General features: G+C 50.7%; 1 protein-coding gene across 4 annotated transcripts in view; it reads left to right on the forward strand.

Annotated features, from left to right (window-relative positions):
• Nucleotides 1-18,707, forward strand: part of Ece1 (endothelin converting enzyme 1) — a 93,995-nt gene that overhangs the window by 30,417 nt on the left and 44,871 nt on the right. For 2 of the 4 annotated variants that reach the window (XM_051173637.1, XM_051173638.1), the window contains exon 2: nt 15,827-15,913. In XM_051173637.1, coding sequence (XP_051029594.1) covers nt 15,827-15,913 — 87 coding nt within the window. Of the gene's footprint in view, nt 1-8,429; nt 8,465-15,575; nt 15,684-15,826; nt 15,914-18,707 lie in introns of those variants that run through there. The other 2 variants (XM_051173635.1, XM_051173634.1) reach the window with 2 other exon arrangements.

Genomic DNA, 18,707 nt, shown 5'->3' on the forward strand with positions numbered 1-18,707 from the left:
TAAATTGCTCCTTTAGGGTCTCACAGCTAAACTTGAACTCGGTACAGCCTGGCTTCAGAATTTCTGTTTTTAACCAAGAGTGGGGTGTGCATAGAACCCTGTCCAGCCTAGAGCTCTGTCCATGTCTCCTGGCCCAGTGGTGAGGAGACTGCAGTGTCCATGGCTGGAATGTGGCCCTGGGACTCTGGAGCTCCAGTGTGGCCTGGGTGACAGGGAAGGAAGACAGAGGGCCCTATGGATTCTCTCAGAGGATAGGTGGATGGGGTTCTGTCCTAGCCATTTCCCAGCCCAGGAGGACATGGGGCTGGTGCCAGGCTCTTGCCAGGCGGCCTGCCATTCTGCAAGCTGTGATGTGATAATCTCCAGTGGTGAATGATGGGCTTTGGCTGGGCCCCGCTGAGCCCTGGCGGGAGGCTGGTGACTTTAAGAAGCCCTGGCTGATAGCCCAGTACTGGGGAGTTTTCAGTGGCTCCAGCCAGAGAAGCCTTGGGCAGGCAGAAGGCGGAGTGCGCACTGAACGCTGAACGCTGAACAACGCTGAACGATGCTGCAATGTGTGCTAACAGGAAACAGAGGAGCCCGGGAACCTTCTGCAACAGCCAGGCTTCAGCTTGCCCTCCCTGCCCAGGCAACCCCCTCATGCTTTTCTTCTCACTCAAAGGCTACAGCCCTGTTTACGAGGGAAAGGCAGCAGCTCAGCCAGAGCAAGAGACTCCCCTGAGGTCACACAGCTGGGCGCTGTACAACCTTGTGGACCTTGCCTTGTTGGCCTATCTGACCTGGAATGTTTCTGGAAGACATGCCGGAACCCCCTCAGGTTCCCCAGCCAGATCTAAGCACTGTTCCTCCTGTTATCCCCAATTCCAGAGAAGGGATTTCCCCTGGTGAAAATGACAAGTGCTTTTGCATTTGTAGGGAGGGCCCAGCAGCCCAGGAATCCCTACAGTGTGGCCTGTGAGGCTGGGGCTGGGGACTAAGGGTTCCATTGTCCTCACTGGCTGGAGCTAGGAGAGCAGGCCAGCCAGTCTTGGGAGCTTCAAGTAATAGCTGCTGTGCTCTGGAACAGGAGAGGTCCAGTTTTCCTGCCAGCCTGGTCTCACAGCTACATCAGCCCCAAATAACATAGAGACACTGTACTAGATATAAAGCTGTTGGCCTGTTACTAGCATTATTTATTGGCTAGCTCTGTCTTAAATATTAACCCATTTATATCAATCTAAGTATTTCCACGTGGTCTTATCTTACTGGAGAGAGGGTCTGGACCTCTGCTCTCAAGTCCCTACATCTTGACTCTCCTACTGCATCTCCCAGAATCCTCCTTGTCTCCTTGTCCCACCTATCTTGCTTTCCTATTTGCCAACAGTGCTTTATTCTTTAACCAACAAGAGAAACACATTTACAGAATGACGTCTCCCATCAGTCCAGTATAGACCCAGCCCTGGAAGAACCACAGGGAGGTGACAGGGACAGCTTAAGTACAGATCAGGATCGAGGGAAGGGATAGTGTCCCTAAGAGGAGGGTGTACCATTCATTCCCATATGAGTAGAAGGCTTGGTCATGGCTCCTTGGCAAGAGCAGGCCAGCCAGGTTTCTTCAAAGTGACCTGTTCTAGACTTCCTAGGGACACAAATGGGACCCACTGTGGGCTTAAGGAAACAGTGAGTGAGGCTGGAGAGATGGCTCAGCAGTTAAGAACACTGGCTGTTCCTCTAGAGGATACAGGTTCAATTCTCAGCACCCACATGGCAGTTCACAACTATCTGCAACTCTAGGTCCAGGGGATTCATTGCACCAGGCATGTATGTAGTACACATATGCTGGCAACATACTCATATACATAAAATAAAGTAAACGTATCTTTTTTAAAAGGAAAGAAAGGAAACAGTGCACACGCAAAGGGATGCTGGAGGTACGATCCCACCCTGAGCAGACTGGGCCTCCCTCTGCTGGGCACCTTCATACTACAGACTCCTCCCATTTCCTGTCTAGAGCCCTCAGAGCAGCTGTCTGTGTGGGCACAGTGGTTGGCTCTCCTGACTGTCGAGTCCCAGCTCCCTACTTCCTGCCTTTGGTTATTTTGCTGAGGTATGAAATCCATAGCCCCAAGCCTAGTGGGGGCAGGTAAACATCCTCTGGGGTGCATGGTAAGGGCTCCCCAGTGTCCTTGTGCTGCTGGAGTCCTTGCGTCATCAGTGACTATGCCGATGCTCTTCTGAAGCCCTCAAAGCCAGCCACTGTACTCGGCATCTTACCCAAGGGGTCCTTTCTCCCTCAGAATCTCTGTGAGGAAGGGACTGCTGCCCTCATGTACAGAGGGAGAAACTGAGGTTCTGAGAATTGGCAAGACTGGATCAGTATGGCATGGCTCCTACGTGGCCAAGCCGAAAGTGGGTCTGGCTTTAACATCAACCTTGCCATATTACAATTTTCATGTGACCCAGCATCCGACCCTCAGAGAGCACTGGCCCCGCGTGGCAGTGTGAAAGACGGTGGCCAGCAACACACAGCCCTGCTTGGAACAATGTTGAGGGAGACCCACACTGCACTCATCAGGAAGGGTCGAGTCTGGATGGGAGGGACAAGGACCACTCTGTTGGCCTGTCTTCCTCAGCTTTGAGCCCTTACCACTGGCAGCTAACACATGGGACTTTGGAAGAAGCACGGGTAGGAGGCAGAGGTCTGTTCCTGGCTGCATCTCTGGGTCAGCAGCCCCAGGGTTGGGCTTTCTCTCAGAGCCTCAGTTCCTAGTCTGTTGGGTGCTCTGGGTCTGGAAGGCAGGGTCCCCTACCACATCACCCCGTACATCACCCCGTTCCTCCTTAAACTCTGTTCTCCCTCTTGCCTTAGGAGCTTTTGTAGAGGTTCTGTAAAACGCTTCTCCTGACTCAACCTGGTCTTTCTGGTCTCAGGCGATGTGTCGCTAGCTTTCAGAGCCCTTCTCCCAACACCTGCATGACCCCTCCCTGCTGTTCTTTTTGGCATGAGTTCACCAGTACACGGTCAGTTCAGGACCTGAAACAAGAGTTGAATTGCCTGGGTTTAGATCCCAAACCTCATCCCCTCCCCACCCAGCACCCCATTCCCCTATTCCCCACCCCAGGGCTGGATGACCCTGACCCATAGGAGATGTAACCTCTTTGTGCCTGTTTCCTCACCTACCGAAGAGATTCAGCAACAAACAATACGAATTGCTATTTAGTGAGGATACGTTTAATATATACAGAGATACATTTAAAGCATTTCGCATGTACTATTTGGCTGGCAGAGAACAAGCATTCTATACATGTTTGATGTGATTATTTCAGCCACATCGTTTATTATTTCTCTCCCACCCCCGCAATTCACGTTGCTCAGAGTGAGAACTCTGCCTTGGGGTTCATATCCTGGGATGCAGGTTCACGATGAATGCCTGGAATGAATGAATGAGCAGATGAACACCAGCATCTTGGGCTTCAAAGAGGTTCTGAAGACGTTTGGGTGGAGGTTGGGAAGACAGATCTGTTTTACTGCAAACTCTGAGCCCTGCCAGCTTTATTCCCTGCAGCCCCTGTGGCGTGCCCGCTTCCACCTGTCCCGATGGGGGTCCACACCCCTCCAGGCAGAGGAACCTCTCTAGAGATGCCTGCGGCTCCCTTTTGCACCAGTGTGACCACAGCAGTGTCTGCTGGTGTTCGGTGCTGTTCCCAGGTCCTGGTCCAACCACCAGGCATGGGGGCCAGTGGGAGTTTTCCTCTGTGCTCAGCAGCTTTTCCTCCAGGCCCGCAGCATTGAATCTAGCCTGTTTTATCTTTACTGCCCACTCATTTTCCAAACCGTCACAAATAGAAACGTCTCCACTGGCCCTCACACTGCTCCTGTGTCCCCCTGCTCTAGAATTTCAGGGTGCTCTGCTGACACAGCAGTTTTCCTCCAAGCCCTTCCTGACCCCTAGTGCTCTGTGTGCCCAGTCTCAAGAGGGAGGGGGATGGGGATGGAGAGATGGCTCAGAGGTTAAGAGCACTGGCTGCTCTTCTAGAGGACCCAGGTTCAATTCCCAGCACCCACATGGTAGCTCACAGCTGTCTGTAAGTCAAGGTCCAGGAGATCTGACACACTCACACAGTCAGTCATATATGCAGAGAAAACTTCAATCAATGTTCATCAAACAAAAGCAAATAGACCAGTAAAAAAAAGAGGGGGGAGACATAATGTTACCCCAAAACGGAGGTCATGGAGGCTTGGGGGACAAGACTGCTGGATGCCCTATAATGGTGAGGGCCAGAAGTGGCTTTACCCCCAGGTCTAATAGGGCAGCTCACAACTACTTGTAACTCTAGCTCCAGGGGATCTGATGCCCTTTTCTGACTTCCACGGGCGTGCACGCACGTGTGTGCACACATGCACGCACACACGCATACACATACACACACACATAAATGTAAAATACATCATTTTATTAAAAAATAAAAAAAAAAAGCCAGGTTGTGGTGGCACACACTTTTAAACCCAACACTCAGAAGGCAGAGGTAAGCAGATCTCTGTGAGTTCGAGGCGAGCCTGGTCTACAGAGGGAGTTCCAAGACAGCTAGGGCTGTTACACAGAGAAATCCTGTCTTGAAAAACCAAAATTAATAAACTAATTATTTAAAAAAAGTTTTGATGCAGGGCTGGCCTCGAACTCACTGTTAAAGCTGAGGGTGACCCTCTTGCCTCTACTTTCAGGGTACACCCCCACACCCCAGTTTATGTGGGGCTGGGGTTGGAATGCAGGGCATCTGCATGCTAGACAGGGCACTTTACCAGCTGGGTTACATCCCCAGGCCCAGCTTAGTACGTAAGTTGCCACTTGTAGCTGATGGCTTCTGTTTTTGACACCGTGGGTCTGGAAAGCTCTTGGAAGATCAGCTACACAGGCTTTAAATGCTAGATTCCAATCTCTGATGTGGCCGGCATTGTGCCAGGAGACATCTCAGTGCAGCTTTGCCCCATTTAACAGGCCCAGTCTCCACATCCAGAGAACTTAGGACCTTGAGCTCCTTCCCACCACGTTTCCAGTTCTTTTCTTTGGAGATGTCACTTGCATAGAATAAAACACACAGGTGACAGACAGCTAGATGTGTCTTGACAAACACACACACATGTAAGCAGCCATGGTGAAGTCAAAGGGAACACTTCCGAAATGTCCCTATTTGCCAGTCTTGCTCCATTCTAGGAAGTCCACCTTCTGAGGTCACCACTCTCCAGACATCTGTCACCATCGCTTAGCTGGTCTGGCTTGAAGCGTCGTGTGACTCCTTATCCCACATTTGACTGAGGAGCCTCCCAGCGAGGGGGACGCATCTTTTCTCTTTGTTGCGTGTCATGATGGCAGCATGATGGAAAGAACCATCAAGCCTGGGCCTCAGAGAGGAGGAGGCCAGGAGTGAGGCTAGGCTGTGATGCCTTGGGGACCTGCGTTCTGTCCACTGGGGGCATCTGATTACCCTCCAACTATGTGAGAGTGTGACCTAGCAGCATTTGTTTGTGTTTGTTTTGGTTTTACAAAGGAATCTCAAAAATACTGATTTTCATGTAAAATCCTTACCATGCTGGTATTTTAAAAACGTTGACACATCTGTGGACCAGATTTGACCAGCTGGCAGTGGGAATGTGAGCCTGTAGGAGGCAGTGACGGGGACAGCTGATACTTGGTTCAGACCTTCCTTTGTCTTTGTCTCAGGTCCTTGTCCGGTGAAGTCATTCAATCATTGTGATGGTTTTAATAAATCGGTTCTCATATTTGAGCAAGCTGAGCCTCCAGCATGGATTAGGTGCATGGCCCCAGGCTATAGACCCCCAGGATGAGCAGTGATTTGAACCCAGCTAGTTCTCGGGACTGTGTTCCTAACCATTACCCATATTCCTCCAGGGTTCAGGGAAGATGAGGCTGCTCAACATGGAAATGCCACCTAAGGTGCAGATTTGTCAGCCATTAAGGTGTTGCTTCCCTGAACAGGCCTGAGAGGGCCTAGCCCTGCCCACTGAGACTGCCCTGGCATGGGTCAATTTCACATCTGGGTGCTTTCTTAACAGGTGATGGGACCCCAACTCTAGTGGTCCTGGCATGGCAGTGAAGGGAGGAGAGGGGGCTGGGAGCCTGGTAGATGCCTGATGAGGGGTCGTGGGAAGTTTGAAGTGGGGCCCAGCCCAGGAAGGCGACTGTGGAATCAGACAGAGCCAAGGCATGCTGCTGCCTCAGGGGTGCTAGGGGCTGGGCACCCCCACTTCCTGGGGATGTGTCCAGGCAAGCCAGCTATCTGAAGAAGAGGATAAGGATCACTGGCTGGGCAACCTTCTGCCTCCCAGGGGCGAGGCCGGGGAGTGATCAGCTGAACTCCCATCCCACTCCCACTCCGGGTGGTTGTTACATCCTCAGGACCCACTCTGGGTAGGAAAGCATCTGTAGCTTCTAGTTTTTTAAATAAGATGGCATAGAAGGGCCTGCAGACATGTCCAGACTCTCCCCTGTGATTGTAGCCTGCCTGCAAATCCCTGAGGGGTATACAGTAGGTGCTAAATAAGCGTTTACTGGCTTGTTTTTTAAAACCCCACTTTTGAGATGTGTGATGTTATCACTACCCAGAGTTTGCTATTATTATTATTATTATTATTATTATTATTATTATTATTATTATTATTATTAGGGTTTCTCTATGTAGCCCTGACTGTCCTGGAACTCACATTGTAGACCAGGCTGACCCCCAAACTCAGAAGCTCACCTGCCTCTACTTCCCAAGAGCTGGGATTGCATGTGTGCCACTACACCTGGCTTTCCTCCCAGAGTTCTAAGAGGTGATTAGCAGAGTAAGAAGAGGAGCTGTATAGGGTACTCAGTGCCAGCCTGGGGCATGGGCTGGAGGCCGGGCACAGGATCTCTGCCTCTCAGGCAGCTTGCTCCCCTCAAACCAATGTTGGGTCCTAGGGAAGAGCCCTCAGGCTGCCTGTGTCCCTTCACTCTGAGGTTTCTAAAGCCTTGGTTTCTCAATCTGTGAAATGGGAAGAGCCCTACCCATCCTGAAGAGTTGTGAGGAAGGCCCAGCTCTCAGGACCTCTGTGAACCGGCATTGGCTTTTGGGACTGACAGGTCCCCTGTCTAGCCCAGAGAAGCTTAATGTGCATGCCGGAATGCCTCATAAAAGAGACTCTCAGCTTCGTAGGTTCTTTTGTTTGCTTCAGAGACTAACTTCTAGTTCTGTGTAGCCAAGGATGACATTGAAGTTCTTCTGCTGGGTCACCATCCCTGGCTCGACTTATGTTACCTTTGTATTTTGGGTGCTGGGCTGAATTTTGTTTTCAATTACAGTAAGTGTATGAGTGTTTTGTGTGTATGTACCTGTGTACCACATGTGTAACTGGTGCCTGTAGATGACAGATCCCCTAGAACTGGAGCTATGGATGATTATGAGCCACTGTGTGTGTGCTGGGAATCAAATCTATGCCCTCTACAAGAGCAGCCATTGCTCTTCATAACTGAACTATCTCTCCAGCCCTGAATTTTTTTCTTTTGTTTTCTTTTTTTCTTTCTTTTCTTTTCTTCTTCTTTTTTTCTTCCTTTTTTCTTTTTCTTTTTGAAATAGAATCTCATGTATCTATCCTCTGGCCTCCAGCATACTATGGAGCTGAGGATGGCCTTGAACTTCTGACCCCCGTCTCCTCTCAGATGCTAGAATCACAGGTGTGCACTAGCAGACCCCATGGATATGGTTCTTTCTGGGTGCGGGACCAGGGTTTTATGTGTGTTAGGTCCCATATCAACGGAGCTACACCTTCAGCTGCCCAAGCATCTCTCTTTGTGTTTGTCAAGGGCAAGTTGATGTCAGCTCTGTCATGTCACTGGCCTGTGCCCCAACCCTTGTCCTAATGATGCCCTGCTGCCCGAGGAAATAAGAAACCTGTATGAGCCCTGGCTCTCGTTCACTAGCTGTGTAAGCATAGACAAGGGGGTAAACCTGTCTGGAGAAGGCCTCATCATGACCACCATGGACCTCAATGAGGGCTGGACAGGATTGTCCACATAATTTGGTTGTCTTGGGGTTCACAAATCTGGGGTGTGCCTAAATTTCCTGTCCGATCTGTTTCTTCCTCTCCCCGGCTGCAGCCTGACCACCAGGGTAACACAAATACTAATTACCACCACTTCCACAAGCTGTTTCCTGGTTGAACCTAATTACCAAGCAGGTCGGGCACGTTATAAATATCATTAAACCAGACAGATTAGCTTTGTCCTAAGTTTTACATGATTAGATCAGCCAATTGTTCCCGCACCCTTGGCCTCATCAACCCGGGACTTACCCAGCCTGGTTGTCCCTCACAAGGGTGCTGGAGCACCAAGGTGTCCGTATCTGTTGGTGTCTGTGGACTCAGGACCAGCTCTCTGGTCTGCCTTGTGCACACTGCTCTAAGAAGACCCAGGAGGTGATGCCTGAGGCCGACAGAACCAAGCAGGTGAGGTGGGAAGGCAGGAGGTGGTGGCTGCTCTTGTGCAGGATGGAACCCCCAGGGATGGGACCCAGATGTGTGGCTGTTGCGCTTGTGTGAGCACCCTCCACAACCCTTTCATTTTCATGTGTGGGTCCTCTTTCCTCCTGAAGAGCTGGCTCCCTCTCAGCCTGCCACATACAAGGGGACCGTGACTGGGTGCCAATTCCCCGCCTGCTAAGGAGCCTATGTGCCTTGCTTAGCCCAGCATACATAAAGACTCCACATGCTAGGTACTCCTGCCATGGCCGTGAGATGGGAGGGGAAAGCAAAGCATGGGAAGGAACTGGGATCTGAAAGCCATGCTGTGCTTAGGGAGAGATACCAAAGGCCTGCTTGGAAGGAGAGGGGAAGTCCTGGAAGGCTGCCTGGAGGAAGATATCTAAGCTGAGGCATTCACTGGTAAAGAAATCGGGGCAAGGGGGGAGGCTGGGGGCGCTCCGACATGCAAAGGCTTGGGAACAGGAAACCCACTCTTTAGGGGACCTGTGTTTTGCTGTGGTTCCGGTGTGCCTGGGGAAAGGGGGCTGTGGGAGATGAAGCAAGAGAGATACTAAGAGACCGATCCTGGGGTGGAGAGGTGTGGTGCCAGCTGGCAGTTTTCATTCTGTAGCCCCAGGAAGTCTGTCTGTTAGCAGGAGACAGGCTGGATCTTGTCAGTTAATTTACATGTTTCTACCCAGAGTTCAGTGGGAGATGAGCCACCTGGAGATCAAGGACTAGGAAGCTAATAAGGGAAGGCTTCCCCTCTGAGGCTGTGGAGTGGAGGCCAGAAGTGACAGATGGGGTACCTGGTAGGGTACATTTCGTCACCCATACACTAGGGAAGAAAGAGAGGTGGTTAGCCAGGCATGGGCCACTTCTTCCATAGGTATCAAAGCAGCTGGTGGCAGCGCTCCTCAGGGTCCAGATACACAAGTCAACCCAGGCCAAGTGGACAAATGTCGAGTCTCCATTATTCTGTACACAGAAGACCGTAGTGACCCACTCCCAGGTAGAGCTGCCATGAATCTCAGAGGAAACAGCCAGCAACCCGACCTCCCCTGTATATTCCAACTTCAAGTGTTTCCCTAAACCTCAGCTTTAGCCTCCCCTCCAACCCCACCCCCACCTTCCACCTCTTGCCCAATATCCCCTTTCCCTGCTAGGCCAGTGCCATCAGAACCTTTGGTGACCCAAAGCCGAGTCTTTCCCCCACCTACCAAGTTCCAGCCTTTTGTTCTCACAGCTCAGATGGAGTGGCCTATGGCCTCCAAAGAGCCCTGCCTAAGAGCTAGGCCCTGGGATGGAGTGGGAGGGGGCAATGAGAAAATGGGGAATGAGAGAAGGTGAAGAAAATCTGAGATCAAGTCTTAGTTGTGCTAACTGGCAGGCTTCAGTTTCCAAACCTGTGAAATGGGTGTCTCGGGACTGGTTCCACAAGATGATCATAGACATGCATAAGATAAGGCCATACAACAGCCTTGTCAATTATTATTATTATTTAGTGCTTGGGCTCAAACTCAAGGCCATGGGCCTGCAAGCAGGTTAGCTACCACTGAGCTATATTACTGGCCTTGACCAGGCATTTATTTATTGTTTTATTTAAGACAGAGTCCTATGTAGTCAAACTGGCTTCTACCCCCATTCTGATGTTGGCATCTCCTTCCTTCCATCCTTCCTTCCTTCCTCCCTCCCTCCCTCCTTCCTTCCTTTTTATATGTATGTGGGGCAGAGTCTCTTGTCCTGCAGACTGGTCTTGGATTTACTGTGTAGTCAAGAATAGCCTTGAACGCCTGATCTTCTTGCCCTACCTCCTAAATCATGGTTATTACAGGCATGTGCCTCCATACCCAGTTTGTGTCTGGACCAAGGGATTCATGCTAAGGGAGCACTTAGTAGGGACCAAGTGACAGTTTAAGAACCTTATTTTATTTTAGAAGTAACCACGTTAGCTACGGGGAGTGATCAGTCAGTAAAGGGCTTGCCATCCAAGCAGGAGAACCTATATTCAACCCCCAGAGCACTGGCTGCTTTTGCATAGGACCCTGGTTCAATTCCCAGCACCCACATGGCAGCTCACAACTGTCTATAACTCCAGGAGATCTTTAAGTTCCAGGAGATCTGACACCCTCACACAGACATACTCATAAGCAAAACATCAATGAATTATATATTAAAAAAAAAAAAAGGCCAAGTGTGCAGACAGGGACTTGGAATCTCAAGAGCTGGGAAGATAGAAACAGAAGAATCCATGGGGCTTTCTGCCCAGCCAGTCTAACCTACCCAGTGAGTTATAACCAAATGACAGACCCTGCCTCAATGAAAAAAAAAAAAAAGATGGCCAGTGCCTGCGGGCCACCACTGGAGGTTGTCTCCTGGCCTGCAGGCACACTATATACTGTGTGATAATGATAGGAATAATACTTTCTGTGGACTTGGCACTGATCTCAACATTTATCTGCCACCACCGGGGAGTGGCAGAATGGGTTAGCAGACTGAGGTTTCATGTGGGAGCTTTCACTGTCTTCATCTTCATGCCTGTTGAGTGGGTATGTACCAGGTGATGCTTAGCTTCTCCCAGATCCCAGCCTGTTGCTGGCCGAAACAACTGATGGGCGCTTGGCCACTAGGGTGGCCCCCTAAGCAGTGGAGAGGGTGTGGCCTCCCAGCCCAGGCACAAATCTCCACTCTCTTTGTCACTTCTGACACACTCCAAGATTCCCTGAAGTTCCCTGCCTTGAGCAAACCAACCACAAAATCCGTATGACTAAAGCTGTTGGGGTCCATGGGGTTCCTGGGTACCACAAGGCCGCAAACCTTTGTCTTCAGAAACATGTAAGCATCCTTGCATTTGTGCTCATCCCAAATCCATGATGGCCGATGCAGGGCAGGTTTCTAGATCTGGTCACTTTCCCTGTACAGCTGGGCATCAGGGACCTGGGCCCCACATTCCACAAGGAGCTGCCACTTTACCATCCTTGATCTCAGCCAAACAGTTCTTGTGTCCTACAGGCCCAGATGCAGCCCAGATTTCTCTGGTGGGGGGTGGGGTCCCCTACAGAGCAGCAGTTCAACTTTCCAGAAGCCCACAGCAGGATGTGGTGTCCATATAACCCACAAGTGAGGCCATTGCAACAAGCCCTGGCTGTTCTGCCAGCCCAGGGCCTAGTCTTCCCAGGGCATCCAGACGCCATGAGGTCCCCACCGGAAGTAGTCCTGCCTTCCACAGGGCCCAGGCCCGTGACCTGACTCTGGTACTGACTGACTTGCTGTATGTGGCCCAGCCAGGGCACTGGAGGGGTGAGTCCCCCCTGACCTTCACTCATTTATTTGTTAAGTAGAGATAAGGATGTTGCCTGAGAGGGGTGAAGTGCTGAGACAAAAGGGACACTTAAGACATCTTGACGGCCATTGGTGGCGTACACCTTCAATCCCAGCACTCAGGAGGCAGTGGCAGGCAGATCTCTGTGAGTTCAAGGCCAGCCTGGTCTACAGAGTGAGTCCCAGGACAGTCTCCAAAGCAATACAGAGAAACCCTGTCTTGAAAAACAAAACAAACAAATAAAAAGACATCTTAAGTGACACCCTGTAGGTGTAGGGTCCCATCACCACCTCCCCTTCCTCTGCTTATAAATGGAAGACACCCCTGCTAGACTAGCCCAGGTACCGTGGGGACCTTTCATCTGCGGAGTCCCTGGCAGGTCCAGAGATAGGACAGCCCTGAGTGGATGTTATCCACTAAGCTATAACATGCCCCCCACTGAGGAGAGATGGGTGAGATGCTCAACCCATCTGAGGTAGGTGCAGTTTCACTTCAGGCCCCAGCTGGCTCCAACTGGCATTGCAGGAATGGGGTGGGGCTTTTGTGGGCTGGGAAACCAACAGCTCCTTACAATGCTTACTTCTCTTGAAAGGTGTAAGAGCCACCTATGTCATCTAGTCACTGACAGCTGCATTGGGACGGATTGGACACGATTGTCCACCCACCCATAAGCACCTTTGCTCAAACATCTATAGGCAGCTGGATGGTGGTGATGGCACACCTTTAATCCCAGCACTCAGGAGGCAGAGGCAGGTGGATCTCTGTGAGTTGGAGGCCAGCCCGGTCTACAGAGTGAGTTCCAGGACAGCCAGGACTACATGGAGAAACCCTGTCTTGAAAAAAAAAAAAAAATCTAGGGGCTGTAGCCCCAGATCCAGATCTTGAAGGAACAGGCCAAGCTCTGTCTTTACCCCTGCTGTAAGGTGGGTGCTGGGAGGACACCTCAGAGGGGCAGATGATGTCAGTGGTCAGGAGGTTTCCCAGAACAGGAGGTCTTTGAAATGAACTGGAAGTAAGAGGGCCCATTGCTTCACCTGCTTTCAAGCTACTTCCCTTAGCTTTAGTTTCATTCTGCATCAAAGGCGCCAACAAAACCCACCAAAGGGAAAGGATACCAGGCCGAAAGGGTAGGAAGCAGGGACCATTCCTGCTCTGGCCCTCCTAGGTCTCAGGGGATGTGCTGGAGGAGGAGGGGATTAAAGCTCTTTTTCCAGGACCCTTTCATCCTGGGATTAGCACCTGTCACTTAATGCAGCCAGATCTCTAGTTTTTGAAAACCCTTAGGTGTCCTTCTCTCCCAGAGTGAGGTAACAGGAACTCCTCCACCCAGTGAGAAAGGCGGAAGTTTCAAGGATTTGGATTATCCCCACCCTCTCACCCCCTGGAGGTGGGGCTGCAGAGATGGCTCAGTGGTTAAGAGCACTGGCTGTTCTTGCAGAGGACCCAAGTTTTGTTTCCAGCACCCACATGTAATTCCCGTTCCAGAGGCCCAGTGCCCTCTTCTGGCTTCCATGGGCACCAGTTACACATATGGTATGCATACATGCATGCAAGCAAAGCACTTAATATGCAAGAAATAAGAGTAAGCAAATCTTTCGAGACAGACTCACTGTGTAGCCCTGGCTGTCTTGGAACTCTCTTTTTAGACCAGACTGGCCTTGAACTCCAAGATCCACCTGCCTCTGCCTTCTGAGTACTGGGGCTAACAGTGTTTGCCACTATGCCCACCAACAAACCTTTTCAAAATTTTTATTTTATGTTGCAGAGTTTTTTTTTGTTTTTTTTTTTTTTTTTTTTTAACATTTCACTTACATACAAGTACATATGTAAGCACACCACATGCGTGCAGTGTCTGTTGAGTCCAGAAGAGGGCATCTGGTCCTCTGGAACTGGATTAGATGGTTGTGACTGCCATTTGGGTCCTGGGAACCAAACCTAGATCCTCTCTCTGGGAGAGCAGCAAGTGCTCTTAATTAACCACTGGGTCATCTCTGAAGCCCCCAAATCAATGAATCTTTAGAAAGAGATATGTACACACACACACACACACACACACACACACACACACACACACCCTGCTTTCCCCAGGACCTGTGTCCCTTGGATATGTTTCTGTGTTCTCTTGGGCAGTACATTAGACACTGAGGCTTTTGGGAGAACTTGCTCCACTGCTTGCTCCACCATTCAGCTCAAGAGTGGTTGTTGGGCCACCCACTCCATGCCTGGTGATGGGGAGTCTCCCACAAGAGCCCAGCTGCTGTAGGCAAAGCTCACGGTTCCGGGGAGGAGAAGGGGAACGAGCACCAGATAATAAACACTTAAGATCATCAGCAGAATGTTAACCGAGTGCTGGTGGGTGTGTGTGGAGGTGCCCACCTTCGATCCCAGTACTTGGAAGGTGGAGGCAGGAGGATCGTGAGTTCCAGGCTCACCCAAGCTACATAACACCCTGTCTCCCAAAACAAAACAGACATAACAGACCACAGTAACTGCTACAAGAGAAGGAGGAGGCAGTTGTAAGAGGATGTGGAGAGCTACCTAGGGTGTTTTGAACATCTGAGCAGGTGGCATTTAATCTGAGACTGGAGCTGGCTGTGGGAGGAACAAAAACCAGAAAAGAATGTTCCAGGTCGAGGGAGGGAGCAGCAGCTACAAAGCACTTGGCTGAGAAGGAGCAACCTAGGTATCCACAGATCTGAACAAAAGCCAGGGGAGAGATCTGGGGCCTTTTTGTGTGGTAGCTGAAGCGGGAGGGTCAGGGACCGGCAACCCTGAGCCTGGCAAAGTTTAGGGAACACAGAGGACTTTGAAGCAAGTGTGGTGTGACGAGAATTTCATTTATAATGGCTGGCTGACTCTAGCAGTTGAGTGGGCTGTCAGAGGGGAGGTCCTGGGGATGAGCTCAGGTGGTTGGATTTGAGGAGGGCAAGCACCTGCTTGCTGGCCCATAGAGCCTGGAAACCCCCAGGAGCCACCCTCCTCACTGCCTTGGGCAGCCCCGACTCACCCCTCCAGACTGGCTCGCTTGCGTATATGCCCAGCAGTGAAAATCAAGTTGGCAGGGGACAGAAAGGGTGCTTTGGAGGGACGGCCTAGTTGTTAAGAGCCCTGGCAGCTCTTCCAGCGGACTAGGGTTGGATTCCCAGCACCCACATGGCGGCTCACAATCATCCATAACTCCAGTTGCAGAGCATCCAGTCCTCTATTCTGACTTCGACTGGCACACGTGTGGTACACATACATTCAAACAGCCAAAACACTCAAACACATTTTTTAAAAGTCAAAGAAAGAAGGGAAGGGAAGGAGGAAGGAAAAGAAAGAAGGAAAGAAAGAAAGAAAGAAAGATTTGGAAAGCTGAAACCTCCAAATTCACTCGGTGGGTTTCATCGTGTCAGGGAACTTTCTTAGACTTGTGTGACCTTCATTCAGAAACTCTGGCTTTAAAACTCCCGAATTAGAGGGGAAGGGAACTGAGATGTTGGGGGATCCCTGACTCCACCTCCACCCCACCCCCACCCTGCAAGCCTTGTCTCATCTCAGGGCTGATGGTGAAGGAATCTGTCGTGACCCAGCTAGGCTTTGCTGACCTTGCCTCTTGATCTCTGCCGTTTGGGGACCCCATTATGAATGAAGCCTCCGTGAGACCCTGTCCTGCTACTTAAGGGCTGGGGCTGCGCTGGGGAAGAAAGAGGTCCATATCCCAACTCTCGCGGAAGGCCAGGGAGGGACTTGTGCCAACAAGCCACACCCACTTTCCAGCAGGTCCCGCCCCCGGCAGCCAGCGTGGGGAGACACCAGGGGATCCGAGAGGGACTGGGCGTCGTGGGGCACAGCATGCGGAGCGTGTGGCCACCAGTGGCCGCCGCACTGTCCGCTCTGGGGGTGAGGCGGGTGTGGCGCGCGGGGAGGGCCCTGAATCCGTGGGCTCTTCTCGGGTGGCCGGGGCGAGGCGGGACGCCGGGGGGCCGCTTCCCCATTTGGCTATGGAGACTCTGAGGGAGTCCGTTCTGCACTTGGCATTGCAGATGTCATCCTACAAGCGGGCCACGCTGGACGAAGAGGACCTGGTGGACTCACTCTCCGAGGGCGATGTGTACCCCAATGGCTTGCAGGTAGGGACTCTGACCTTTGCTAGTTCAGCGGTGCCCCACCCCCACTTAGCCTCAGAGAGGAAGGAGGTGGGTTGTGCACCCCGAAGCTCTGGATCCATGCCCACCTACAGTTCCATCCTTCCCGAGATCTTCCAGGCTACAACTCAGATGCAGAAGTATTCTCCTGCCCTGAACTTTTCTTCACAGCTGGGATGATGATGGTGGTGATGAGGAACTTGCCCGGGGTTACCCGGACCTAGCACCCAGCCCTGACAGTCTAATGCTGTCTTGGCTTCTGCATGGCGCCCGGCCCCCCTGGAGCCCTGTATGTGACCTGGACCCTGCCTGTGAAACACTGCTTCTATTACTCTCTGTCCTCCCTGACTACCTGTATTAACTGGGGGGAAGGAATGGCCTGTCCCCTCATCCCCCTCCACCTGCCCCCCCCCCCGCCTTTTTTCGAGCCTACTCAGGAAGCCTAGTTCCTTCCTTCTAGTGCTGCCCCGTGGGAAATTCACAGAGACTTACATCTCCTTGCTTGACAGTGCCTTGCAGGAGAGGAGGGCTGTTGCCCCAACTTTCTCCTCTCCTCTGCCTGGGGCAGCCCTTTCTGGCCAAGCCCTCTACATGGGTAGGGTTTAGACATGGGTGGGTAAGCTGAGTTTTGAATAGGAACACCCAAGGCAGTTTGGGGATCCAGTTCTTGAGAAACCATCCCAAAGAGAGCAGAACCAGGAGGATTTCTGCTGCGTGGGCCAAGGGAGGAACAGAGAAGAGTCTTGGGTACCTTGTGAAGGACACCTAATCAAAACTTATCTCAGAAGTGGAGTGTCAGCCTGCCAGGCCTCCATTGGTCTCCTCTGGCTAGTGATATAAGCCCTGGGAGACTCCTCAGCCCTGTGGCTCCCTCCCTGCAGGATCCCACTCAACCCACTCAACCTTCAGGACTTCTCTAAGCTGTAGGGTTACTTCCTCTATCTGTATTAGAGGAAACCGAGGACAGTCACACTGGTAGAAAAGCATGAGAGCATCTCCCAGTTCACAAGAAAATAATCCTCTGTGATAGCTGTGGTCCACCTGGGTGTGAATATCCATCATCAGCTCATTCATCTGAGTGAGATTCTCCCAGAACACTGAGAAAACTCTCTCTCTCTCTCTCTCTCTCTCTCTCTCTCTCTCTCTCTCTCTCTCTCTCTCTCTCTCTCTGAAGCCAGGGTCCTGGCTGTGAATTCTGACTCACCTGGAAACTCTGAGCAAGCCACTGAGTCTACTTCAGCCCTCATCTGTAAGATAGGACAACATCAAAAACAAGAAGAAACAAAAAATGAACATACAGGCCAGGTGTGGTGGTGTGATTAGGAGAAGAGTAGGGGGAGGGATTTCAAGTTAAAGGTCCAGTTAAGAAAAATGTGTGTATGTGTGTGTGTGTGTGTGTGTCTGTCTGTCTGTCTGTCTGTAAAAGGGAGGGGCTGGTAGAGCTCAAGCTAGGGAGAGGGTCTAAGTTACACACACCCCCAAATATATATACATGTATACACACACTCAAATGTAAAGTACTAGAATTCATTTTCTAAGTGGAATTAATTTATTTTTAAAGCCTCCCTGTGTACATGTGCATGCTGTTAAGGGATCAAATCCAGTGCCTTAAGCATGATAGGCAGCTCCCTAGAACAAAGCTGCAACCCCAGGCCCTTAAACCATTTTTTTCCTTGGACAGGGTCTCTGTAGACCAAGTTGGCCTTGAACTCAGAGATTCGCCTCCAGAGTACTGAGATTAAGGCCATGAACTGACATTTTCTTTTCTTTCTTTCCTTTCTTTTCTTTCTTTCTATCTTTTTTTTTTGTTTGTTTGTTTTTGTTTTTGTTTTTGTTTTTCGAGACAGGGTTTCTCTGTATTGTTTTGGAGCCTGTCCTGGACAGGCTGGCCTTGAACTCACTCACAGCGATGTTGGATTTTGAGACAGGGTATCACATACCTTAGGACAGCCATGAACTTACTGTGTCCCCAAGAATGACCTTGAATTTCTGATCCTCCTGCTTCTGCCTCACAAGCGCTGGGATTACAGTTATATGTATCCCTGGGGACCAAACCCAGGGCTTTCTGTCTGCTCAGCTCCATGTCCCAGCCCTCTAAGCACAAGTATAAAGCATTGCAGCTCTGCCTGTCTGTCAGGAGCCTTAGGGACCCAAAAGCACCTCACTCATACAGCTTTCTTTACAAGATGGGTCATTGTTGGCAACCCACCTCTTAGAGCTAAGATTCAAATAAGACAATATTGGGGGTTTTTGTTTTTAAAGCGTTATACATGCTGGGCATTGGTGGTGCATGCCTTTAATCCCAGCACTCAGGAAGCAGAGGCAGGTGAATCTTTGTGAGTTCAAGGCCAGCCTGGTCTACAGAGCTAGTTCCAGGACAGACTCCAAAACAAACCTGTCTCGAACAAAATCAAAAACAAACAAACAAAAAAGTGTTATGCCTGATGCTCTGAAAATGAATTTAGCTGTCACAGAAACTTACCATGCCTGATAATTCTATGATGCACTATATATAATGTTTTCCTTCCAAAGCTCTGATTTGTAAATGCCAGCTACCTGGTACCGCATTACACATATATGCACACATGCTCTTGCGCACATACACACACACACACACACACACACACACACACACACACACGGATTGCAGTGGCTTGAAGGAAAATAGTTGAGATTATACCTGCAGCCAACCTTGGGGGCCTGGTCACAGCTCCCTCCCAAAATCTTTGAAAAACATCCATTGGCTTCTGGGGGGGGGGGGAAAATAAGGAAAGGAAGC

Source organism: Phodopus roborovskii, unplaced genomic scaffold (assembly GCF_943737965.1).
Source record: "Phodopus roborovskii unplaced genomic scaffold, PHOROB, whole genome shotgun sequence".
Lineage (NCBI taxonomy): Eukaryota > Metazoa > Chordata > Mammalia > Rodentia > Cricetidae > Phodopus > Phodopus roborovskii.